Source organism: Topomyia yanbarensis, chromosome 3 (assembly GCF_030247195.1).
Source record: "Topomyia yanbarensis strain Yona2022 chromosome 3, ASM3024719v1, whole genome shotgun sequence".
Classification (NCBI taxonomy): Eukaryota; Metazoa; Arthropoda; class Insecta; order Diptera; family Culicidae; genus Topomyia; species Topomyia yanbarensis.
Window position 1 is genome coordinate 316,194,928 of NC_080672.1, and position 27,135 is coordinate 316,222,062.

The following is a 27,135-nucleotide window of genomic DNA, read 5'->3' on the forward strand; positions in this document are numbered from 1 at the left end:
AATCGATTAGTTAAAACAAATGATAAACAATATTGAAGTACGGCGGAGCTTCTTCATTACAAGTATAACCCTAGTCGGTTCCTTCTAAAAGGTATCATTTCTTTCCCGCGTAACTACACTCATCATACTAAACGTTGTACCGTCTGGAAACACGCCTCTCGCCAGCAGATTGTTGCGTACATTAATATGCAATCAGTTGATCCGGTCGCAACGCTGAAGAAATTATTTTGCGAAAAGTATTGTACATTTCCTTGTAAATAAAGCTTTTCGTAGGTGTAATGAATTTAAAAAAGCGCTCTCATTGGTTAATGCAAAGAATTCTTCAAAAGAGAACACTACTTAAGTTGCATATACGCTAACCGCATTAATGCCCAACATTAATTGAACATTATATTGATAAAAAAATGGTTTGCTTCATAATCAAATCAAGTTTTTGTCAGCCGAATTTGTATTAAATTTTCCTAAATTGTATTTCTATAAGAAAATCAATACAATGCATTTCGCGCAGATTTTTTTTGAGACGAACAAACTTTTCGCATTTCAGAAATACGCGAATGTAATAAGTTTAACACAAACATAGCATGCTAAAGCAATATTCAAACTTCCAAGTCAATAGTATTTTACCTTCGCAGGGATAAGTATTGCAATAAAATAAAGACGGCGGACTTAATTTTATTAAAAAATCGCCGATGATAGTTTATTTTAATTTTATTCACTTTCTTTTTTTAAAGTGCAGATAAAGTATTTAAAAAATTTCACCACTACAACTTTCTGTTTATTTTCACTCTAAGATACGGATGGTGATAAAGCACTTACACCTAACTAGTAATCATGACGGTTTGACGGATTGTTTGTTTGTATGTTTGTAGCGATCTGAATTTCAAATTTGGTTCAGATTAGTGTTGCTTACATGTGTGGACAATTACCATTGCGGATTATGTATAATGAGAGTGGAGAATGCGGTTACGAATGTACCATGATCCCTATCTTTTTATTGGGTTGAAATGCTAAACCTTGTGATAAGTCAGCTCGACAATGTCAAACATTTGCATTTTCGTAGAAATCAATTTAAAATTTTTAACCGCACTGAAGTTTAAAGGTTGTCAAAAAAAAATCTCATTCTTTATTGAAAGACCAAATTCAGGTTTAATATATACTGACAAAAATATACCACCCTGCTAAGCGATTCAATGACGAGCCCTATACTTTATTTTACCTTCCAACGTCTCTGCATCTCAAACACGCTATAAACGGACATCGCTGAGAAGCAGCTGAACTTTTTGCCACTCGCTCGCGATCAGTCGTAGTGAAAGGGGACAGACAATCACATCACGTTCCATACTGGTTCGTTTTATTGTGTTTTGCCGTTTGTTTGATCACAGATCTGACCGTGGATTTTTACCGCAGTAATCGTGCACCGCAAGTGAAACATTGCCGATTTTTGTTTTGTTTTTTTTTTGTTCAGCGCGTGGTAGAAGATGTTTTCATCCTTGAGTTCATACATATGGAGCACTCCGGAGAGTGGAAGGTAAGACACAGTAACCAAAGCCCGAAAATCCAACAAGGTTTTTTGAAACTGTCAAATTTAACCATCTGTCGAACAATTTCGAAACACTATCGAATATGTGGTTATGAAGAGTTTTATAAATTACATAGCTGTATCTAGTTCCGCCACTGCATCGATATTTTTTCTAAAATAGAGAGAAGATCTGGAACGAGCCGTGCCATGGGAATGCCGCCGTGAACAGCGGCATGACGAAATAATTATAACCTACGGCGGTTGTTATAAACCACCGGTGTGCTAAGATCGGAGATTGGAAAAAAAAATGATAAAATCAATTATCATCACATATTACACTTCGCATAAAGTGATGCTGTCGTGCTGTTGACATTCATTTAACCTTAACGTTTCAAATTTTGCTTTTTCTGGAACCATTTACTGTGCCAAACCTCCAGTTAATGTATGCCTTTTTTGCAACATGTTCCGATCTGCAATCTGTAGCCGACTATAACACAATGGCATATAAGGTGCCAAGAATCGGGACAAAAACGTCTTACCATGTTATTCGTTTCTACACACCTAGAAAAAATCGTTGAAATTTCCATCTCCTTCCCTGGCGTATACCAACCAAAAGTACCAAAACTGACACTGAATTTTAAAAATCGCGACTTTTTACTTCACATGTGGTTTTTGTTTTAAATGCTGATAAATGTAATTTAATCGCACTGCACATCTTTCATGTAAACTTAAACAGAACACGGTTATAGCTTGTTATTTCGTGGACTACGGTTTGGTAAATTATGTCAAGTTTGAAAATACACCAACGATAACATTCAGATTTTTTGGAATATAGACGATAAGGATTCTGTTAAGATATTCCTAAATGAAATACTATACATTTCAATCATTTCCAATTGGGTCATTAAGACATATTCTGCTTTTGGTCTTTTTCGCTGAGACTGACGTTAAAGAACTATTTTTCGACCTTTATGCGTAAAATGATAAATAAAACTTTATAAAAACCATTCATTCAACCACCTTCACTCTATTATTTTGCTGGGATAACTCAAAGATTAGGAATCAGTAGCAACTGGTTCAAATGGCACGTTCCCCATGTTAATCGGAGATTTGTTTCATGTCATTATTTGCTTTTTCATCATTTCCCTGATGAGGAGAATTGGGGAACTAAGGTTAGGGGTGGGAAAAATGACGACACAGAACAATTAAAACAGAGCATTTTGCACCCCCGGAATGGTGCTGAACGATCTGCAGGTGCAGCAATTTTTATTTAAACAGTGAACAGATATATCAACACCCCCGAGGTGATATCGAGATAACAGAACGACAACACCACCGAAGAGATATTGTCATTCAAATACAGCTTAAACTATGGTTCTTCACCACACTGGGTTAGGAACAATAGCATACCCTTGAGCTTCATCTCTCTGTACATAGGTTCATCTATGTATGGAGAACCAAAAATCTGGTGAGTGCCCTGACTAGAATACCGCAATTGTTCTCGGAAAAATGCAGCAAATTCTTTGACATTTTCGGACTCACATCCGGCAGAAAAGTCTTTGTTTGAACGCAAGTTTGCAAGCTACGCCAATGGTTGGTATGTTCGGATGCAGCCCAAGAGCGAATCTTGCGCTTTATCCGACTTATCGATAGTGGTAAAACTGGTTCTGGACCAAGGCAGTCGGTCGCAGTGCCCGCTCGAGACAATTCGTCTGCCTATTCATTTCCAGTAATACCAGAATGACCGAGTACCCATAGAAGGTAGATAGCATTTCCGAAATGCTAAGTACTTCGACTTGAGTTCAACATGCGATTACTAACTTCGATCTCGAATCTGTCGACCTAAGTGCTTTCAAGGCAGCCTAACTGTTAGAGCAAAAAATAGATTCTTTTACCGCCAATTCCCTGTGAAAGTGCCGATTGTACGCCACACAGAACCGCGAAGATTTCTGCTTGGAATACGGTACAGTATCTACCAAGCGAATGAAACTGGTTTCATCTCATTTCACAACAACAGACTCCAGCACCGGCTCGGCCCTCCAACAAAGTATACTATGTTGTATTTCTTCCTAAGAAGAAAAAATTGAGTAAACACCAAAATTTCTCACCAGGGCTAAAATTTTGGGTGGTATGTGTGACCGTCAGTATAACAAACTACATATTCTTTAAATTGTCGCTCCATCCAGACAGACAGCCATTCCTCGCGAGGAGGAATTCTCATATTGAAAGTTTTATTATGTGAGTGTAAGTTCACTGGAAGCAAGTGTATACCAAGTAACCATTTGGGGCCACAGTCTTGTGTGGCGAGTCGCACGATCTATTGGGTTACTATTTCAAACCCCAGTAACTTTAAAACGGAGTGCGCAAGACAGTGCTTCTTGGTTCAAACACACAAATAGTGATTTTATGTTCAGGAGTGCCATAGAGTAGCAGTAGGTGTTGCCGAGAACGCAGCAGTCATCGCCATCAAGACTATCCTCTGAAGATGGTTTAACTTTGACTGAATTGTCACAACTTCTCCCTTCTGCCACCAAACAAGGCACCCGTATGCCAGTATTGATCTAACAATTGTTGTGTAGATCCACTTGTACTTGGGTTTGAGTCTCTAAGATTTGGCGAAAGCTTGTGTACATTGACCAAAGGCAATGCAAGCTCTCTTGATCCTGAAATCGATGTGAGCTGTTCAATTAGGCTTTGAGTCAAGAATTACCCCAACTTACTGACCTGTGACAATAATTTCCGAGTCAAAGAACTGCAACGGACGAACTCGGTTGTAATCCTTCGTCGCGTGAAACTTACCATTGGTGTTTTATTTGGATTAACTGATAGTCCAACATGAAGACACCATTGCTCAAAAACACATAAGGCTTATTACATCATATCAAAAAGTGTATTAATTCAAAAACAAATCATTATAAATATAAATCATTATATGATAGTCATACGTCGGAAACCCAAGCGCATTAAGTTTCCACAACAAGCCTTCGGCGACAAGATTCCGCAGACACTCAGTTTCCTTGTCTCTACTTATCGTAACGATAAGCACAGATATCGGTTGCTAAGCATTGTGTGTATCCAGTTCGTGATATATGAAGGTACTCCATGACTGCGTGCTGCTTCCAAAATGAATTCGAAGGACACATTGTCCAAGACACCTTCAATTTCGAGAAAAACTTCTAAACTTGATTGCTTTTGTGAAATAGCTTTTTCAATGTTGTAGACAACATTATGTAACGGGGTGCTAGTAGACTTCCCCCGCTGATATGCATGTTGCATTGCATGCAGCGGGTGCTCGCCCAAGCTAATATCCCGAATGTAGTGGTCGATTAAACGTTCCACTGATTTGAGAAGGAAGGAGGTCAGACTGATCGGTCTAAAGCTCTTTGGCTTCTCAGAAGTGATGCGACCACCTTTGGGAATGAATTTTACAGTTATTTTCTGCCACGCTAATGTAATGTATCCTGTTACAAGACTACAAGTAAGAACCTTTTTGAAAATATGCTTGAAGCGTTCATATCCTCTTTGTACTGGACTGGAAATGGTTTCATCCTTCTCCGAAGACTTATACGGAGCAAAACCTTTAATTGTCCATTTGATCGATTCGGTTGTCACAATTCTACGAGCAAATGCCCAAGAATCAGCACTACCTGAAAAGAACTCAAGGGCAGTCGTCAGTGATGACTCCGTACAGCCTGGAAAGTGTGTGTCAAAAAGACAGTTGAGTACTACATCTTCGTCAGACGAGTATTCACCATTAGCAGTTCTAACCGAACTGACATGAAAATCTTTCGATTTCGAAAGTAAGTCATTTAATCTGCTAGTCTCGTTGAGCCCTGCGTCTGCGATTCCAGGCTGTTCTACACAACTTTTTGAGTCGAACAGTTTCAGTATTCCACCAGGGTGTTCCTCTCGAAAGACGCATAACTCGAAGCGGACAAGTCTCTTGGTATGCTGTTACTATGAGTGCCTCATCCAAGTGACTTGGAGATTCAATCGTCGGAACCCATGAAACCTAGTCGCCAAGCCCTCTTCGTAGAGATCCCAGTTCGTAGATTTGGGATTACGATATGTGACGATATCTAGTGAGACGTTTAAATGATCAAAGACGATGTACTTATGATCAGATAACGACGGTTCGAGCTCGTTTGGTACGTGCCGGTTTGTCAACTTATGCGTAATACTGTCAGAGCAGAGAGTTACATCTAACACCTTTTCTCTGCCAGCTCGTGCGGGTTTGTACTGCTTAAGTATTCCATCAATTCGGTGCCTCTCAAATTGATATCTAAGCTGCCCCAAATTATATGGTGGGTATTTGCATCACCGCCGATTATAAGGGGAAACCCATTTCTGCCACAGTATGATACAACCCTTCTGAAATCATCAGAAGGTGATGGTTTATTATACGGTAAATATACCGAAGAATAGACGTATTTCTTGTTTATGTTATCAACAGTCATATTGACTGTGACAGCACAAATATTGCAATTTGTAAGGTCGCATATAAGGCATGCGTCAATAGCACTATTCGCAAGTATACATGCACGAAGCGTTTCACGTGAATTGGTCATGCCATTTTTGTTAAAAGTTACGAAGACGGGGTTAAGTAGCTTTCAAATATAGAAGTTTCTTTTATGGAAATATGGTTCTTGATCCAAAGCTATAGAGGCTTTTCCTTCCTGCACAAAGCGGGATAGATTCATAGTTGCTGTACGTTTATGCTGAAGATTAGTTTGTGCTGCTCTAACCATACTCGATCACAGCACTACACATTTCATCATCAGCACTTGTTATACAGCAGCTAGAAGATACCAAACACGTTGACTTAGCATCACCTATAGCGAAAGAAATAGGTATTAGGGACATGACCATTAGGGTGGGGCAAAATGATCGTTTTTTCAGCACAGCACTTTTTTGGTTCCTTTTGGGGTCCCAAACAACTGTGAAAAATTTGGGGTCGATTGGTGTTGACCCGGCGTAGCGCATTGCGTTTGAAATTTGTATGGAGATTAGTATGGGAAAACTTACATTTTTGCATTTTTAATTCTACAGACTACAATTCTTCCTTTAGTATGCAAAGAAATAGATGGAAGTGTAGTCCAGGATATGCTGAACAACTTTGCCGAAGTATGTATGGTGTTAGAATGTCTATAAGCCGAGTTATAGCTGTTCAAAGTTCAATACATCGAATTAAATGCCAAAAATCATTTTTATTGCCAACACTGTGGGTGTACCAATGGTATTTCATATAGCATTCCAAAATAACATTATTTATTTTAGATTTACCACATTGGTATGTTTGGATGAATTATTCAAAAGCCTTAGCTCAATTTCATGAGGTAGTTGAGCAATAGGGCGTAATGAGGGGTGATGGGGGGGGGGGGACTTTAATATGTAGCAATTCGAACTGAAGTGTTGTCGAGTTGGAATGTTCAGATGAATTGTTTCAAAACATTTACACATTGTCCTACGCATAATAGTAACGATGAAATAAAACATACTGTATTCATTTGCCTTGACTTGTATCAATAGAAGTTATGTTACAAACTGAATCAAATGATGTCGAGTTGATATGTCAGAGGTTTATATTTCGGTATAATACGCATGATTTGATAGCATGCTCATTCCTATGCTTTTCGATCACGAGGCGTGAAGCTAATTTCTGGATTTCAACATAAAATCTACCAGATCCCTACATCAATTTTCGCTTGAGGTGATCGAGCAGCATCGAAATGAGCATCCCATCAAATCATAGTGCCTATTAAACTGAAATATAATCAATGCAATTATCTGACATATCAACTCGACATCAATTGATTCAGTCTGTAACGTAACTTCTATTGATAAAAGTCAAGGCAAAAGGATACAGTATGTTTTATTTCAACGTTACTATTATGCGTAGGATATTGTGTAAATGTTTTGAAATAATTCGTATGAACATTCCAACTCGACAACATTTCAGTTCGAATTTCTACATATTATAGTCCCCCCCCCTCACCCCTCACTACGCCCTATTGCTCAACTACCTACGCTCATGAAATTGAGCTAAGGCTTTTGAATAATTCATCCAAACATACCAATGTGGTAAATCTAAAATATATAATGTTATTTTGGAATTCTATATGAAATACCATTGGTACACCTGCAGTGTTGGTAGTAAAAATGATTTTTGGCATTTAATTCGATCTATCGAAGTTTGAACAGCTATAACTTGACTTAGAGACATTCTAACACCATACATCCTTCGTCAAAGTTGTTCAGTATATCCTGGACTATACTTCTATCTATTTGTTGGCATACTACAAGAAGAATTGTATTCTGTAGAATTAAAAATGCAAAAATGTAGGTTTTCCCATACTAACCTCCATACAAATTTCAAACGCAATGCGCCACGCCGGGTCAACACCAATCGACCCCAAATTTTGCACAGTTGTTTGGGACCCCAAAAAATACCAAAAAAGTGCTGTGCTCGGTTGATGCGGCTATGATTACGTTTTTCCATATAACAATGCCCCACCCTAATGACCATCATTTGAATCCAACGCTTTGCAAAGCGAAAGATAAAAAACACACGAAAAGTCTATTCGCAAGACCTATTCAAGGTACTAACGGAGTTCCCCATTAAATTAATGGTGAGAGCCAAGCCAAGGTCCCATTCGGTGCAAATGTCGTTAAACTAATCAAACAATATAAACTACTAAACAGTTATGTTAATTATGTTATCAGCAATCTATGGTAATAACAAATTTTCTTGTTCTAGTCCCTTGGAGGAGATAAATTTTACTATCAATGGCAAGGTATACAAAGGTGAGTACACAAAGCACGTGCCAAACACGCAAGTATAATATGAATACCTGAATAGCACATTGTGGGAATGAGTTCCAACTTTTTGTAATCTGCTTGCTCACACAATCTGTTGATGTTCAATATTTTAACAATTTCTGCTTCATGCAACTGCACTCCATCCTGACTATGTTCTTCAGCAAATTCCAAAACCGTGCCGATTGACACCTCACTGAACACGTTTATCCGCAACCATGCGCACCTCACCGGGACAAAGTTCATGTGTCTCGAAGGTGGCTGTGGAGCATGCATCGTCAACATGAATGGCGTCCACCCGGTGACCAAGGAGAAAACTTCATGGGCTGTTAATTCTGTACGTTCTGATTAAACACGAATAGTTCGGGCGACAATAATGAGCGTTTCGTTCTAGTGTTTGCTACCGGTGTTCGCCTGTCATGGACTGGATGTGCTCACCATCGAAGGCATCGGGAATAAGAAAGAAGGTTACCATCCAGCTCAGCAACGACTGGCTCACTTTAACGGTACTCAGTGTGGATATTGTTCACCGGGAATAGTTATGAACATGTACAGTTTGCTCGAATCCAAGAAAGGTCAGGTATCGATGGAAGAGATTGAAAATTCCTTTGGAGGTAACATTTGTCGCTGTACTGGCTATCGGCCTATCCTGGATGCTTTCAAGTCGTTGGCTGTTGATGCTGATAAGGACCTGCTGGAAGCGTGCAGAGATATTGAAGACCTAACAAAGACGTGTCCAAAAACAGGATCACCATGTGCTGGAAAATGTTCTGCTATCGAGAAAACAAACACACAACAACCAATTCGGATGGTCTTCGAAAACGACTCCGAGTGGTATAAAGTATACAATTCAAACGACATTTTCGCCATTTTTGATAAAATTGGAGCTAAACCCTACATGTTGGTAGCAGGAAACACAGCACACGGTTGAAGAATTGCAACAAAAATGGACAGAACATTTAACTAAAAGATATAACATTTTTAGGAGTCTACCGCCGAAGCGAAAACCTCCAAGTTTTCATCGACATCAGCTCCGTTGGCGAATTACACTCCCATTCGCTGGGAAATGAGCTGATTGTGGGTGGAAATGTTACGTTAACCGAGTTCATGGATATTCTGACGGACGCATCCAACAAAAATGACAAATTCAGCTACTGTAAGGAACTGGTCAAGCATATCGATTTGATCGCAAATGTTCCCGTTCGTAACGCGGGAACTATTGCCGGAAATTTAAGCATCAAAAATCAACATCACGAGTTTCCGTCCGACATTTACCTGATTCTGGAGGCAGCTGGGGCAACATTAACCATTGGTTTGTTCAGTTTTGAGTTTTTTTGTGTGGAATGTAACATAACGTTTCAATTTTTTTACCATCATTTTAGCTGAATCTGGAGGAAAAATATCCACTTGCAGACTGTTGATGTTCGTCCAAATGAATATGAACAAAAAAATTATCAAAAGCGTAACTTTACCAGCGCTGGACCCGTCGGTGAACTTTTTCAGATCGTACAAAATCATGCCTAGAGCTCAAAATGCCCACGCGTATGTGAATGGTGCGTTCCTCTTAACACTAAACAGCAGCAAAAATTGCGTGGAAAGGGCCCGAATTTGTCTCGGCGGAATCAATCCAAACGTGAGTAATCTTGTACATCATTTTATTTTATTTATTGATTTATTTATCGTCTGACCTAGTTAGTCTTAATGAAATGGTAAGGGGTTGGGGAAAAGTCAATTTGAGTGAAACATCAACTCTTCTCAATTTAGCATAAAAACTCCATATGTGTTTTAATTGCATGCACAATACAAAACTGAACAATTAATAGAAAAAATAATATAACAAAACACACAATAAAACAAATACAAAAAACAAACACAATAAAATAAACAAAAAGTAAAAATATAAAAGAAAAGCAGCAAAAAAATACACACTTAGTACATGCTCAAGATACTGATCTCCAGTACAACTGTCATATGAAAATGGCTTGCGATGATACGTAATCCCTCATGTACTTAACGATCATGTATAATTTAACGTCATCAGCGTAGAATATACGATAGTAATACTGGCTGGCTGGATCATTGATGAAGAGTGTGAATAAAAGTTGGCCCAAATTACTTCCTTGAGGAACACCCGAGTTGTCGAAGATGGGGCAGAGAATACGCCTCCAACGTTTTCTTCAAGTTGGCGATCTCTCAGATAAGATTCGAGCCAACGAAACAGATTACAAGACACTCCAAACTACAACCGTTGCAGAAGTATTGCGTGGTAAGCTCTATCAAATATTGATTTCAAGCCGGTATATCGTCGCTGTTGTGCTATGACAAGCGCTATTTTGCACATTTCGAGAAAAACGATTTTTAAAGTTTGAGATTGAAAATCTTGAAACTTATAAATGGTATAAACAATTCAAAGATTGTATTGTGTATTGATGACAAAATTTGTATAGCTTGTCATAATCGTGCATGGAAAATTTTCCATAGAAAAAAATCATCAATTATTACCATTAATTCATATCTTTGGCTTTATTTGGTCTATAAACAACGGGTTGCATTTTGAAGGAAATGAGTCAGGGAATCTAGAAAAATAGTTATTTGTGGTTACAGTGTTGCCAAATATGCTATATTCCCAGTTTAAAACTTAAAACGCATTTTTCTTACAATTCTTGCATTTTTGTTTTGAAAATAATTATGCCATCGTGTTTCTCAGATAGTTTTACATATAAAATCATCTTATACATCAAGATAATTTGAGCCAAACCCCAGACACAGCCGTTTGAAGCAAAAAATTTAAAAATTCTATAAACGCCACTTTGTAGAGATTTTTTAGACAAGTAAAGTGGCATATAACTCAGTTTACCACAAAATGGCGTTTGTCATAAGATAGCACAACAGCGACGATATACCTTGTCGATTTGAGTACCAGCGTCCATGTTACGTAAGCAGAATGAAACCAACTCAGCGAGATTTGTGGAGGTTGATCTTTTTGGGATGAATCCATGTTGATCAGGGAAAATGTATCTTTGGCAGGATGCAGAGAGCACATCGTTCATTATGATCTCAAACATCTTGGAGCAGACATACAACGATGTAATCCGTTTATAATTTTAACATTTCGCTGATCTCTTTTATGAACACAGGAAACATAATTGACCTTTTCCAGCTGGAAGGATAACGACGATGCATGAAGGAACTGTTGAATAGAGTTGTCAACGGTACAATTAAAGCATTCGCGCCTTTCTTAAATGCACATGACGATAGTCCAGCAAGACCAGAAGAGACTGAATATTTTGGCTTGCTGATGGCTACTATAACCTGCCGATCTGCAACCATCTCAAAGGACAGATTTTTAATGGAGTATCTCTACAAGCGTGCGCAATTTGAACATCAGATGAAATAGTTTCATTGTATACGCTTTTAAAGTGAGTGGCGAATATAAGTCACACTTCTCCGAAGCCAGAGTAGCAGTCTGCTCCTTCAAAAACATATCAGTAAGTAATCCGTTATCCTTCTCTGTGGAGTTCATGAATTTCCAAAACTGTCAGGGATTGTTGCGCAGGTTTGCTTGTGTTCGAATGGAGTAGCGTTTGTACATGAAAATGTTATAGCATCGATAATTATTACTCGCTAGCGCAAAACAATATTTGGCGAAACGACAGCGTGTACGCAATGCAATCGAAGTGCCTTAGATCCGAGTCGTTTAAGATGTCGTAGATGTTTTGGCTAGTACTGTCTCATTCCATAAAACAAAGTCCAGGATACGATCGTAACGATTTTCAATGCTATTAATTTGTGGAGACAGTTAAAGCTGAATCCATCCAATAGCGCATGCGCAAGCGATAGAAATGTAAGAGCGGAACATGTTGACTACAGCTGCGACAAGACAAGGTATCTCCCAAATGAGGCCAGACTGATTGCACTAGTTTACAAAGTTAAGTTAAGAAAAAAGGTGTTTTCTAAGTCAATTTTGGGTCGCTGAGCACGAAAATCACATCCATTTTCTTTTTCAAAGAACCGTTTTTGTGATTTTTTGAAAAAGGCGTTTTTGAGCACTTTTTGCAGTTTTTGGTCAATATCTCAAGAACAAATCTTCCGATTAACACAAATGACACCATTCGAAAGGTATTGATGTGCTCATTTCAAAAATGTATAACATATTAGGAAAAAATATCAAAAATTAAGGGTTAAGAGCAACCAAAGTCAAAAAAGTATTGTTTGGTAAAATTGCTAATATTTAGTTGATTTTTCATAAAAAAATAAATCATCAAAAAAAAATTTGAAAATTTTATGTAACAGACAAACTTCTTACGTGAATTTTAAGCCTAAAATCACAAAAAATCGACAAAAACTGGTGATGTTATTAAGCACCGAGTGAAAATTGCTCTGTTTTTCACATATCTCTTTTGGTCTTAAATAAGACTACACTAGTTTACAAGAAAAATGAAGTTACGAGAAAAAGTGTTTTCTAGATTAATTTTGGGTCGCTGAATACGAAAATAATACTCTATTTCTCTTTCAAAGAAGTTCGAATTAAAAAAAAAGTTTTTCTTTTGCTTCCGCTTTTTTGTTTTTGCTTTATTTTTTATTACAGAAAAATAATTTTTCATATTTTCAGAATCTAATGTGACAGATTTTAACAATTTTAAGGTAATCGCGATAAGCTAAGAAGAAAGGTGTTTCCTCAGTTAATTTTGGATCTCTGAATACGAAAACCAAGTCCATTTTTTCTTCAAAGAAGCATTTTCAAGATTTCTTTGAAAAAGGTGTTTTTGGGCACTATTTTAGTTATTTGTCAATATCATGTTCAAATAGGATCCGATCGAAACAGTTCGAAAGGTATTGATGTGCCCTTTCCGTAAATGTATATTATGCGTAGATCAAATCTCGACAAACATATGATTACGGCTTAAAAGCCAACTGTCAAAATTCTCTTTGAAAGGAAATTTCAGACAAACTGTTACCCATCAATCACAGATGTTTATAGTAAACAAAAGAAAAAAGTTTTCTCTTTCATTAACTGCTATGAACTGCGTTTAGCCAGTAACGGTTTTTCCGGAATTTCCTTTCAAAGAGAATTTTGACAGTTGGCTTTTAAGCCGTAATCGTATGGTTGTCGAGAAATGTACATTTATTATGATTACAATCGACCAAAGTAAAAAAAGTCTAATGTTCGACCTTTTTTTAAAAAATGCATATTTCTAGTAAATTTTTAATGATAAATCAAGGACAGAAGAAAATTCTTTTAGAATCTAATGAGATAAATAATCTTTTTGCATGGATTTTAATCCAATGGTCACAAAAGTCGGATGAAAAATGTAGATGGTATGAAGCACTGAATGAAAATTGTAACTTTTTATTTTTCGCGCAATCATGCTTTCGGCTGAAATAATCTTCTATACTTGATTGTTTGTGTTGGGTACTGTCTTCTCGAGCTTGCATCCATCCATCCTGCGGCATTTGAATGGTTTTGGATATTTCATTGTACAACTAAGTGCTCTTTTTAAAATGAGGAAATATCGTTGGAACAGTTTTGTTTTGTCTGTGGTGAGTACATATTTTACGAATTAAAAGAATTTTAGCCTTCTGCTTCAACAGGCTTCACAGCAGATTCTCAGTTCACAGAATATTACGTGGCTAGTGCTACGATCCCACTAAGATTCCTTCCCGATAGGGACTCAACTATTTGACGACTGGCTTATGAGACCAGTGCTACACCCTCTAAACCGCCGCATCAGGGCAGGGTCCGCTAAAATCAAAAAAATTCCATTTCGCTCAATGTGCCATAGCATCAACATTTTCCATCCGATGTTAGTGATATTGGGTTTAAAATTAACGTAAACATATTATTTGTCATCTTAGATTCTAAAAGGTACGAAAAAATAAATTGTTCCTTGGTAAAAAATCATTTAAAAATGAGTAACTTTTAAAAATGGTCAAAAATGAACTTTTTTAAACTTTGGTCGCTTGCAGCACTGAAATTTTTACATATGAGCGACACATATTATAAGTTTTTGGAAAGGGCATCTCGACACTTTTCAACCTGCATATTGACTAAATTAATTGAATGATTTTGACACGAAATGTTGACTAAAAACTACAAAAAGTGCTCAAAAACGAGTTTTTTGAGAAAATCACAAAATCGCTTCTTTGAACAAAAAAATGAGCATTGTTTTCGTGTTCAGCGACTCAAAATTAAGCTAAAAAATACTTTTTCTTGAAGCTTCATTTTTCTTGTAAACTAGTGTTGTATTACACCGCGGCTGGTAGCTTCAGTTTAAAGAGCAGCTGTTCAACCGACGAAACTATTCAATGCAGTAGCTACGGCGATGAGTACACCCCCTTCGCGTGATTTACGGCTGCTTATCAAACTGCGATCGTTTCTATAAGCAGCAGAGAACAATTAACCCTTAAATGCGCAATGTTGTTTTAAAACAACATTGCGAAAACCATCTCAAAATTATCATAGTAACGTATTAAAACTGTTAGACAATTTTCAGAAAATTTGAAAAAAATTGCTTTGCGCCTTTAAGGGTTAATTCGTAATAGGAAGAATAGATTACTAGGGAAACGCATTCGTTTTTTGTGCGCAGGCCTCGTACGTTCGGGTAATAAATCGTCAGTTTAGTCAGTCGTGTGACAACCCGTAAGTCTGGAAGTTGTCATTATTTGAGAGACAAGCAGTAAAATTCGAATATTCAACAAGACATGCACTAGGTTAGTTCCAGTACCAGGAGACTCTGGAAGAACTCTGGAGCAAACATGGAGAAAATCATTCCTGTAGTCTCTTCTTATCTTTTTTCTTCGTCTGCTAGCAAACCAGAGTAAAAAGAAGCAAGTATTTTTTGTTTCTGTCTGCTCCGCAGCATCTTCCGTGTACTGGAAGAAATCTACTGCTTCTAACGTTACCTAACGGAGTAACGCTTCATGCTTGAAGATTACACGAATGTGATGAAGCGACGAATCTTTGATGATGGAATGACGTCACGCACGCATGAAAGGTACCATTACTTAAAAGGCAAGCCGTTCCATTCGAAGCTTCAACAGGACATATACTGCTTCTTATATTACTTGACAACAACATTGATATATACAGGGCGAAATCTTGGTGTTCCGATGATGGAAATCGAACATAGAACAGGTAGGTCTTGTTTTATCTTCAAATATTCAATTTGAAGTTCGTTTTCATACGTGCTCCTTTTTATTATAGTGGTTTTAACCTTAGGGTAATTCGCCTCTTTTCGGGTTAGAGAAATCTCTTTTGGAAAAATCTCTTAATCCTATGTGCAGGGTTGGGACTCGAACCCAGGTGAGCTGCGTACAAGGCAATCGAATTACCAACTACGCTATGCCCGTCCCATTCAAACGTGCCCATTACGATGAAGAGTGTTTTTCTTGACCTAAAACGCGCGATAATTTATAATCGACAACAATAGTGTGTCCTGAGATATTTATGGTTGATCCTCGATAAAAATGATTTTGTAAAAGCAGCTGTTAGCTGTGATTTGGTAAGGGGTATACTTGTTAGCACCCCTCCCCCGCCTCTTTGATGTTAAATCACATCTGAGACAGGTAAAACCAGTTGTCTATGAGAAAAAATCCAGTTTGCGTTTCATCGTCGTAGAAGCCACAAGCATTTGTCGCTGGTAACCTGCTTCGTTAGCACTTAGCAGGTATGCTCCCCTCTTGCAGTGGCCAACGAAACCTGCCCTCAAAATTGCGTCCGCCACGAGATGTTTTAAGAAGCCACATTGTTACTGACAAGAAAATGGCGAGCTGTAGAAATATACATAATAAAAGGTTTGAACCACAAAGCCGTAAGAATTTTAATTGAAATTGTCAGTTCTATTTTGGAAAACAACTTCCCATTCATCGGGTTATTTATTTCATATTATAATTTCCAAAAGAGTGCGATAAAATAAGTATACGTTGAGGAATGGATGGAATGCATGAGTAAAGGTATCCAATTAAATAGAAGTAATACAATACCTAAACCAATACTAATTTGGATCAAAAAAAGAAAATGATTCGGAAAAGAACCTTTGATGTTTGCGTTGGTGTTGATCGGTGATGCGCTGAATTCAAAAATAATTTGATGCAGCTGACTTCTGTCGTCATGACATAATTAGTGAAGGTGTAGGTCGTCAATCATTTATAATTTTGCCTTATGTTGTGCATTGGAATTTTATTCAATTCTATAAAAAAAAACAATATCTATGCGATTTTGCCGTCTTTTGCAGTTGGAAATTTTCGAGTATATTTCTTACTTTTCCAATCGGCAACTTTCGTTGAAAATATTGTTGGAATATCATTGATAAAAGGCGAAAAATGCAAGTGTTGCAACACTGGTCACTGGATGAATAATCGTGAAGACACATATTCGTTTTGGTTATAGGGTGATGAGCCTATTTTGGCACCATTAGGGAGAGGGTTGCACTATTTTTTGAACAACTTTAAAAGAAGCCATATTATCTATAACCTTTCTCAGAATAAAGTATCAGTGTACTGTTTCTTAAACATCCATATAAATAAATGAAAATAAATGTTCCATTCTGTGCATCTATTCCCACCTTAACGATCCAATTATCGCCTCAATGGGTGTGCCAATTTCCACCTCATCGAAAAACAATCTAATTGAAACGCAATGCCTCATATTCCATTTGCGTCGATTCTAACTAGTTATCCAGATCATGGACGCCAACGTGTGATTTGTAAAACGAATCATTCTGCTTTTTTCAGCCGATCAAAACAAACTTAAACATCACGCACATCAATGAAACTCATCAGCTGTTAGTAGAAGAGCGCCCAGAATTGCGCACGCAGAAAAAAACCATTCGAAGGTTAGCAACTGGAATGACGAGTTTCACATCACACATTGCTTTCTCCCGATCCGAATTGTATGTGCAGATGAAAATAAAATATCTGCAATCAACAATTAGTTGAATTACTTGAAGTAATTGATTACTTATACCTGAAATTGCATTACATTATATTTACAAGTTCATGTTTTGGTTTGGCCGCACTGGTGATTCTTTTCTGTATGATGGATACAAAAAGTTGGTTTTGATTGTAGTAGTGTATCAGCAAAACATGCCAATAATAGGAACCCCCGTATTTAGTTTTATCCTATTGTAACACTAGGCCTATTCTAGTGTTTGACGAGTGATTTTAAAGTGAAATTATCGTAAAAAGGTTCTCCAGCTAAAATAATAAAGGTATGTATCAGTGCAATGTTTAGTATATTTGTGCTGGAATAACGAGATATGAGGTGGTAAATGCTGGCTCGTAAGTGTTTATTTTGCTAAGCGCCGTTGCATCCAGTTTCGGTTCACTACGTGAGTGAGGCGGATTAGTAGATATTTCAATAAGGTGATTTTGTTTTAATTAAAAGTTGGATTTAGAGGATAGTTCTAAATACATATGTGCACAACAAATAAAGAATATAACTTGAGCTTATTTTTTCTCACCTGTTTTAGCCAAATCGATAGTGTCATTATCTCATATGCTTGGTTCGAAACCAAGGGGTACGAAATAGGGTCACAATAGGCTCTACTGCCATAATAGGCACATCACCCTACTAGTATTAGAATCAGAAAGGAACGGAAAGAAACATGGCACGAAAACGAAAGAGAGAGAGAGAGAGATAGTAGTTTGTATTCGCTCAACTATGCAAAGTTCGGCCGGTTTTTCTCAATATTTATTAGACCGCCAGTGTTCTTCTATGCTTCCAGAGCTCAATCGTAATAGCCTCCAAGAAGCCAGCAAAGCCTACCTGGTGGGTTTGTTCGGGTATATGAAATAGTTTGCCATCCTCGCCAAGCTAGTAATCATCATGGCGAAAGACATTAAACCAGCTTGCTGGCTCTGCCATTAACGGACCTATTGTGTCTCTCACAATAAAACAAACCAATGGTCGTGTTCAGCACCAAGAAATTATATCGTAGTAATAATTTAACTGAAATTTTCATTTTAAAGGGAATTTCTAAACAAACCCCACCTGCCCTTCTTTTCTGCCGACCTAGATTATTTTCAATCTTGATACACGGGCCGCGTTTCCCTCCAGCTCCAATATTTTAGCGGCTGATATCTCATTACAGCCGACAACTAGACTGATGTTCTGGCACCGGCATACTCGGCGAAGTAGCCCTTTCTCAGCAGACGGTGGATTCGGACAACAGGAAACTGGAGACCGACAGAAAACCAGCGCGCTTTTGGTTTTACGTTCACCTTTCCTTCTTTACCGAATCCAGACATATCGAGAGAATGTTTACTGTAGCCAGAACGAATGAGTTTCAATCAGATGATTTAAAATCGGATTTTCACATGTGTGTATGCAAATTTCGACCCGTCGGCGATAGAAATAATAGTTGGCGAAGGGAAAGATTTTCAAATTTAATTCTTGGTTAATGGTTTGATAGCGCCGATAAGGGCTAATTTGTGTTCCAAAGAAAATGTGCTCTAGGTGGGAGATTTTTGTTCTGATTGACTCCCGTTACTAGCATGGAGCTTTACACACTAATTATTACAAGCAGTCCATGGACCCGGCTGAATCCAAATAATCACCTTGTCTCCCGATGTTGAAATGTAGTGTCCGGCCATCCAACAAGGTTGAGTAGTCGAAACCGACTAAAATCACAATTATTTCTGTACAATATTTGAACCTCGGTGCATGAAATTAGCGGTAACGAATAACGATCTGGCTTCGGTCGGTATAACCATCAGAAATAAAAATATTTGCCTCTGCTTGTAGTAGGTAATGACACAAACTGATTCATCCACCAGTCATGTACAGTTTATAAATATTCCCTCCTCGGTATTGTACAGCCCTTTGAGGAGATGCTCCGTTCGCTCAAAACAGCTTAATACGAATGCTAATTAAAAGAACCTGCGGATATATATGCAAAACTTTACATCATTCTGTTGGTGCAAGATATTGATGGCTCTGACCGAGATGAGCTGATTTTTTACCATTTCCGAGTAGTTTTCGAAAGATATTGCAAAACAGTTTTTCGTTATCAATGCATGCCGTACATACTCCAAAATTTCATATAACTTTGCTGAACATATTTGGTAAAGAAATTGATTAAATCCATGCACTACAACAAAATATATAGGGTGATGAGCCCATTTTTGCCATGTTTCTATTGTCACCCTACCCATTTGAAGCCGTTGGATAGAGCAGTGTCTGCCATCTTTGTTCAACGCATTGAGTCAAATGATAGCACTCGATTCAAGTTTTCGTTGCGCTAAAACACGAGAATTTCACTGTTTTCAGCGCATTTGTGTTATTCTATTGGTTCTTAATAACGAATCAAAGCTGTTGATGTCAATTTTTACGCATTCCATTGATTGTAGGCCGAGAAATTAATGAATTTGTGAGGCACGCTGCTTAGTATGGTGAAAATAGGAACTTTACACTAAGCGTTCCAAACCTTACCCGACTTTTCTTTAAAAAATTTGAAAAGGGGGCCCTATATTGAAAGGTAAGTCGTTAGTCACGACGAAAAGACCGGTTTTGACCTCACTGATTGCCAGCCACAAGAGGACCTGCTTTGGTAACTTCGTATGGGATATGCAATTTACATTGCTGCATACCTCCTTTCTGGGCGACGTGAATTAGCCTGGCAATCGCATCGACTCATTACGATGACCATTAGAATGGTCCAAAAACTGGTTTCGTACGATGATGCCCCAACCGGATTTTGAAATTAAAGGCAAAATAAGAAATTGAAGCTGTTTCCTTCATTTCAATTTCAACCGGAACCACTCGCACAAGTCACTGAAAAATATCGCAAAATAACAAGGTATTGAGTATTATTTATTTAAACTTTTTTCGTGCTAACTTATTTATCATAAAACACGTTTTTCACATTAATAGCCATCGATATGTAACATAAATATTAATATTAAAGTTCAGGCTCCCGCAATGATGGATCTTTATCCCTCCGAAAGTCGCGTCAATAGTTCACTAAACGAGCAGTCTCTGGTGCCGTAAGACGACATTTGGAAAAGCCAAATTTTGTACATGAGAACACAAGACCAAACATAAACCATGACGTAGTGTTTCGGATTCTCCTAGTCAGTAACTAACACCAACTTAATGCTAGTTGGATATGTCTAAACCAAATTGGCACTAGTTAGACACTGCAATTCAAAAAGTCACACGTCTTGCGTGAACGCTAAACAACTCGCTGGTACCGAGTGATGTCCCGATAGAAAGCACAGAAGTTCTGTTTCCGACGAGGAATGTGAACCGTTTTTTGACATAAGTACCAGGCTTTTTTTCATTTTTTGGATTTTAGTGTCTAACTTGCGCCAATTTGGTGCTGGATTGGACTTATCTAACTAGCATTAAGTTGGTGTTAGTTACTGACGAGAAGCATCCGAAACCCTAAAAACCGTGCTATATGGAAGCTCCTGTGTAAGAAATATTTATTGTTACCCAATTCTTATATTTAAGGTTAATCTTTTTAAGTTATTTTTATGCTGAAGAGCTCAGGTTGATTTTTATGCTTGGAGTTTATTCCGATTTTTACATTCTAGAGCTTGAGCTTATGCGACCATTCCTAGCTGCAACTCCGTTATCGATCTAGCTGAAGTTGCACAGGGAATCAGTAGATAACTATGCTTGGGAGTAGTGAAACATCTTTCAATGTGCTACTCCTGGTAATCCTAAACTGTTTTATTGATCAATACTGGCGCCAGCCAGGCCCGAACGTAGATCGCGGAAGGAAAGGGTGGTTCCAAACGCCTGTGCAAAGTTTGGGAGCGGTCGGTTGCTTCCCGGATTTGCGCATTGCGTTCAAAGTTTGTATGGGATTTATGGATATAGAGAAATCAATTATTTTGCATATACGTTAATAAAGAGCACTATTTCATTCAATATGAAAAATCAGCTTTATAAAACTATAGTTCAAACTTTGGTTAACAACTTTGTCGAAGACCGTAACTAGCTACCAGTTTTCAAAAAATAGTTATAACGATTTTAAAACTTATGGTTCAATCCAAATACAAAAATTCATTATTTCTTTCTAGACCTGAGTTAGTTTTTGCATCAAGCAAAAACAACACATAAATTTGTAAGTGTAAATCCAAAATATTGCAAATGTTATTTCCCGCAACAAAGATTGTAGTATGATTCATATTTGGGTCTATCAAAATATTAAGAAAGTTCAGTCGTTGACATTTAAAAGGACGTAATGATTCTGTCTTACACAAAACAATCTAAAAAAGGGACTGGGGAGTATACATACCCCCCCCCCCCTCTTCTTTTCATTTTCTGACTACGTCTATAGTATTCAGCAATTCATTCTGAACATTTCATTCAAATGTACCAAGTCTCTGCGATGAATATATTCTCATTTATTTAAGTTTTTAATGTCGAAGTCGGGGGTGCACCGGCAGTGTTGGAAAAATTAGGGGAGATCGGGGCTAGTTGGCGGTGTTTTTAGTTTTCATTTTTTTCCGCTTTGATGAAGCTAGATTTTGAAAAATAGAATACGTGGCGTGGAAGGGCCAACTGTTGACAACATCTCTGAATTTTATTAAAATGTTTGATGCATTGCCTACATATTTAGAGATAAAAATATGTGACGCGGAAAACCCACCAACTTACCCCGATCCCGGGGTAAGTTGACAGTATGTATAGATACGCCAAAAAATAAGCAATCAAATGGAGAATCAAATACTTCAGGGGTCCTGTTGGGCCGTGCTGAATGTCTTTTCAAGAAAACTGTATATTAACCGACATTTGCTATTATATTTCATTCTCAATACCCCGGAATATTAACTTTGACGCGTACTCGAGATTTAAATGCAAATTTTCGAAAATATTCAGGCGATTAGCCGAAGTAAATGTTTCCTGCATTGACGAGATACACAAGAAAAAAAATTTCTTACTTTGGAGTGAATTCCAGAAATAAAATTTTTTGATGACTATTTTTCCACCGTAAATAGTATCGCCAACTTGACCCGCGAGCAGCACCGCCAACTTACCCCAACCGCATATTTTATAAAAACTATTTGAAAAATAACTTTTGTTTGTGGATAGATGTAATATCTATACGGATACTGAAAGCTCAATTCACGCACTATCGAAAAATATAATCATTCGGGAAAGAGATTGAAAATCACCCTAAATAACACAAAGTGTTTAAAATTTAGGAAATTTACTAATTTACTTGGTATGCTCAAAAACACAATATCGCCCACAACTTCCACAAAACAAAATGTTTTGCAACCAAAACACATTGGATAATGGGTTTCACATAACTTGTGGTACATAACGTGAGGCAGCGCTATATGTCTAATAGAAACGGAGAAAAAGGGATTCCGCCAACTTACCCCAACTGCCAACTAGCCCAGGGCTCCCCTAATGAATTTCTGCATTTGGATTTTACCATAGGTTTTAAAATCGTTATAACTATTTTTTGAAAACTCGTATCTAGTTACGGTCTTCGACAAAGTTGTTAACCAAGGTTTGAATTATAGTTTTATAAGGCTGGTTTTTCATATTGAATGAAATAGCGATCTTTATTAACATTTACGTTAATGCAAAATAATTGCTTCCCTCATATAAAACCCCATGCAAACTTTGAACGCTATGCGCAAACCCTGGAAGCAACCAACTATTACCAAATTTTGCACAGGCATTTGGGACCACAAAAGGAACTCAAAAAGTGCTGTGCCCGCTAGTTTAAATCATTTTGAAGTTTTCCCATACAACCGCGAGCCACATTTCAGTATATACTACTGCGCACTCCACAAGTGTCACGGGAGGAGGAAATATTTGTTAGTAAGCATAGAAGTTGGATTTTACATCTACTTTACCGACCACACGTGACCTCAGATTTTTTCACCTCAGAAAAATCTCAACGACCTCGGTTTGGGATTGAAACCAGACCAACTGGAATGAGTGGCACGCTTACCACTCAACCACCGGCGCCGTCTTTATTCCCGATATAATATATTTAACTAAAATGGGTTTTATTAAACATATTCTATACCTGCGACGTCGCTCATATATAGATAAATTTATGCATCATTAGGGATGACATAAGTTATACAAAATCCATTTTTGCAGAGTGGAAAAAATTTCAAACAAGCTCCATCCAGAGGCAGAAATAAAGTAGCTTGGGGTAATTGAGTGCAGTTTAATTAAAAATCATTCTAAAAGTATTTCAAGCCTATTAAAACACCTATTACAGGAATTATATCAATGAAAAAATGCCATTTAACCCCGCGAAAATGGCCTACTGAGTGAGCAGCTGCTGGTGTGCTAAGAAGATTTCGCTCGATTTTCAGATCAGCGTGCACTCAGTGCACTAGCGCGACTTCCGGAAGGTTAAATATTTTCAATGACGTTAGTTTTAGTAATCAAAAATTGTTGAATGGCTGTGGTTATCAAACTAATTGAAATATTTCTTTTTCAGTTTACCCATGCCAAAAACACAGAAAAGTTACTGGTTGATAAAAATCCCTTTGAAAACAGCATTCTTCAATCCGCCTGCAATACTCTATCCGCTGAGTTAGATCCAGATTGGATCCTGCCTGATGCTTCTAGCGAGTACCGTAAAAACCTGGCCGTTTCATTATTCTACAAATTCATTCTTTGCATTGCTCCGCAAGGACAAGTTAATCTTAAACCAGAGTACAAATCTGGCGGTACAGTTATGGAAAGACCCCTGTCATCCGGGAAGCAAACCTTCGACACCCACCAAAATAATTGGCCATTGACGAAGAACATTCCCAAAATTGAGGCATTGGCCCAGACAACCGGCGAAGCAAAATTCTCCAACGATCTTCCGCCACAGCCCGGAGAGTTGTATGCAGCGTTCGTGCTGGCGACACAGGCTAACTCAAGAATCGCCAAAATAGATCCTTCGAATGCATTGGTTTGTTTGTCGATTAACAAAAAATTATGCAAATCTATATGTTTATTCAACTATCTTTCAGAAAATGCCAGGCGTAGTTGGTTTGTTCTCCGCGAAGGACATACCAGGAGTAAACAACTTTATGTCAGCTGGCTTGGGTAACCAGGATGTAGAGGAAATCCTGTGCAGCGGACAGGTCCGATTTCACGGGCAACCCGCCGGTGTGATCGTTGCCGAAACGTTTAACCTTGCTCAGAAGGCAGCAAATGAGGTCAACATCACGTATGAAAAAACGTCTGATAAATCGATTTACCCTACCTTAAAATCGATTATGAACGTCGATGCCCACGATCGCTTTTTCGATGTTTCATTCGACAAGAGAGGCAAGAGTTACAGAGTCGCTCCGACAGCAACTGCAATCAAGACCATTAAGGGACGCTTCGAAATTGCCGGTCAGTATCACTTCACTATGGAAACACAAACCTGCGTTTGTGTGCCGATCGAGGATGGGATGGACGTCTATTCATCCACTCAATGGATGGATCTCACCCAAGTAGCTATTGCCGAATCGTTGAAACTTCCTCAGAATAGTTTAAATCTCCACGTTCGAAGACTGGGCGGTGGATACGGAGCGAAAATTTCTAGGGCTACACAAGTGGCGTGCGCCTGTGCTTTGGCAGCACACCTGACGCATCGCCCTGTCCGGTTCGTTTTGAAAATAGAAGAGAATATGAGAGCCATCGGAAAGCGTTACGGCTGTATTAGCGATTATGAAGTCGACGTCGAAAAAACTGGTAAAATAACAAAAATGAACAATCATTATGCTCAGGATTACGGAGTTTCATTGAACGAATCAGTACAAGGTGCTACAACGGAGTTTTTCAAAAACTGCTACGACGCCAAAACGTGGAAAACTGTTGGAAAAGCGGTTCGAACGGACGCACCTAGTAACACTTGGTGCCGAGCACCCGGGACAACGGAGGGGGTAGCGATGATCGAAAACATTATGGAACACATCGCCCATGAAATGGGGCTTGATCCGCTTGAAGTTCGCATGGCTAACATGACGAGCGATAATAAGATGCAACAGTTGATGCCCCAATTTCGGAAAGATGTACAGTTCGACGAGCGCAAACGCGTTATCGACGAATTCAATGCTAGCAATCGTTGGAAGAAGCGTGGCATCGCAATAGTTCCAATGCAATACTTGTTGGATTACTTTGGACAACTTAACGCAATCGTTTCAATTTACGCTGGAGACGGTACCGTATCGGTCACACACGGGGGAATCGAAATGGGACAAGGTATGAACACTAAAGTGGCACAGGTGACGGCGTTTGCTTTGGGTATTGGCTTGGAGAAGGTCAGCGTGAAACCGTCAACCAGTTTGACCTCACCTAATGCCATCGTTACGGGAGGGAGTATGACCAGTGAAGCTGTTTGCTATGTAAGTATTGCTCGATTTCATGAGCAAGGAACGAATCCAATTTGATAACATGATTTGATGATATATTTGACGTACTAATTCTAGGCAGTGAAAAAGGCATGCGATATGTTACTGGACCGGATGAAGCCCGTTCGCGAAGCCAATCATGACGCTCCATGGGAGATGATCGTGAAACTGTCCTACGTGAAAAACATTGATCTCTGCGCTGAAGCTCAATATAAGGCGGAAGACCTGAAATCATACTACATCTGGGGTCTCAGCTGTGCCGAAGTCGAAACTGACATCCTGACTGGGAATGTACAAGTCAAACGGGTTGATATTCTGGAGGACACCGGTGAAAGTATGAGCCCTGGAATCGATGTTGGGCAGATCGAGGGAGCTTTTGTGATGGGTATTGGATACTATTTGACAGAAGCACTGGTGTATGATAACGAAAGTGGTGCTTTACTAACCGACCGTACCTGGACGTATAAACCCCCGGGAGCAAAAGACATACCAATCGATTTTCGCATAAATTTTCTTCAGAAAAGTGCTAATCCAGCGGGTGTGCTACGCTCAAAGGCTACAGGCGAGCCGGCTTTGAACATGGCCATTGTAGTTTTGTTTGCCCTGCGTGACGCCCTACGGTCAGCTAGAAAAGACGCCGGTCTACCAGATGAATGGATACCGCTGGGTACGCCCACAACTCCTGATCAGGTTTATCTGCTGGCAGGTAATAAAATCGAACAGTATCTGTTAAACTGATGTGATATAATGCATATATCGTCATAATTTTAATTTTCCATTATGGTGCTGGATAACTGCTAATATGCAATAAACAACGTTTTGTTCAATGCAATTGTGCACAAATGATTGTTGAAAGAAATGTCCCAGTTGGTGAATCCATCAATTTGTGAATGTTTTGGAATTACTCAAAGTTGAATTAGAATATCGCATTTAACGCTTTCTTTACGCATGGGCACACTGGGTCAGGGGCCTCGGTATTTTAGGGGCCCAGCGATGAGGATTGGCGCATAAAATCATACTGACTGTCTGTACTACTAGCGCCATGAAAACGCCATTGTTTCGAAAAATATATCGATGAGCATGCTTGTATAAATATACCTATCACAAGTACAATATTCTTCAGCTGCTGATTTCAGTTTCGGTTAAACCAGACTAATGTCAAATGCAAAGATAAACTATGGGTCACGGTGACATACCAACGTATCTTTATTCCTCATCCTGCTGCAAGAAACGCGAGGCTTGAAAAATAATCATCCTGATTCTTAATCTTTTTAATGTGATTCGCCGACACAGTATCGATTGATTTTAAAGCCTTCTGTTCGCGAAAAGGAATGTTTATTGAAAAACAAAATATTACTTTTCTCAAACCACATTATATCCAGTTTCATCACATAAGGAACGTGGTACTACTCTGGTTCAATATGTTAAGAATAACTCTTTTTAAGCCCCGTAGTTTAAAAATAGATATCAACAAAAATTGA

At 38.4% G+C, this 27,135-nt stretch overlaps 1 protein-coding gene across 1 annotated transcript; it reads left to right on the forward strand.

The window, feature by feature from the left end:
- The first annotated feature begins 1,273 nt into the window (after positions 1-1,273).
- On the forward strand, positions 1,274-26,476 carry LOC131690075 (uncharacterized). The gene is made up of 9 exons (XM_058975573.1): positions 1,274-1,528; positions 8,277-8,323; positions 8,500-8,672; positions 8,730-9,261; positions 9,321-9,647; positions 9,718-9,968; positions 23,761-24,222; positions 24,284-25,648; positions 25,733-26,476. Exons 1-9 carry the CDS (start codon positions 1,479-1,481, stop codon positions 26,390-26,392), a joined length of 3,867 nt encoding a protein of 1,288 aa, XP_058831556.1. The 5' UTR covers positions 1,274-1,478; the 3' UTR covers positions 26,393-26,476.
- Positions 26,477-27,135: the final 659 nt, after the last annotated feature.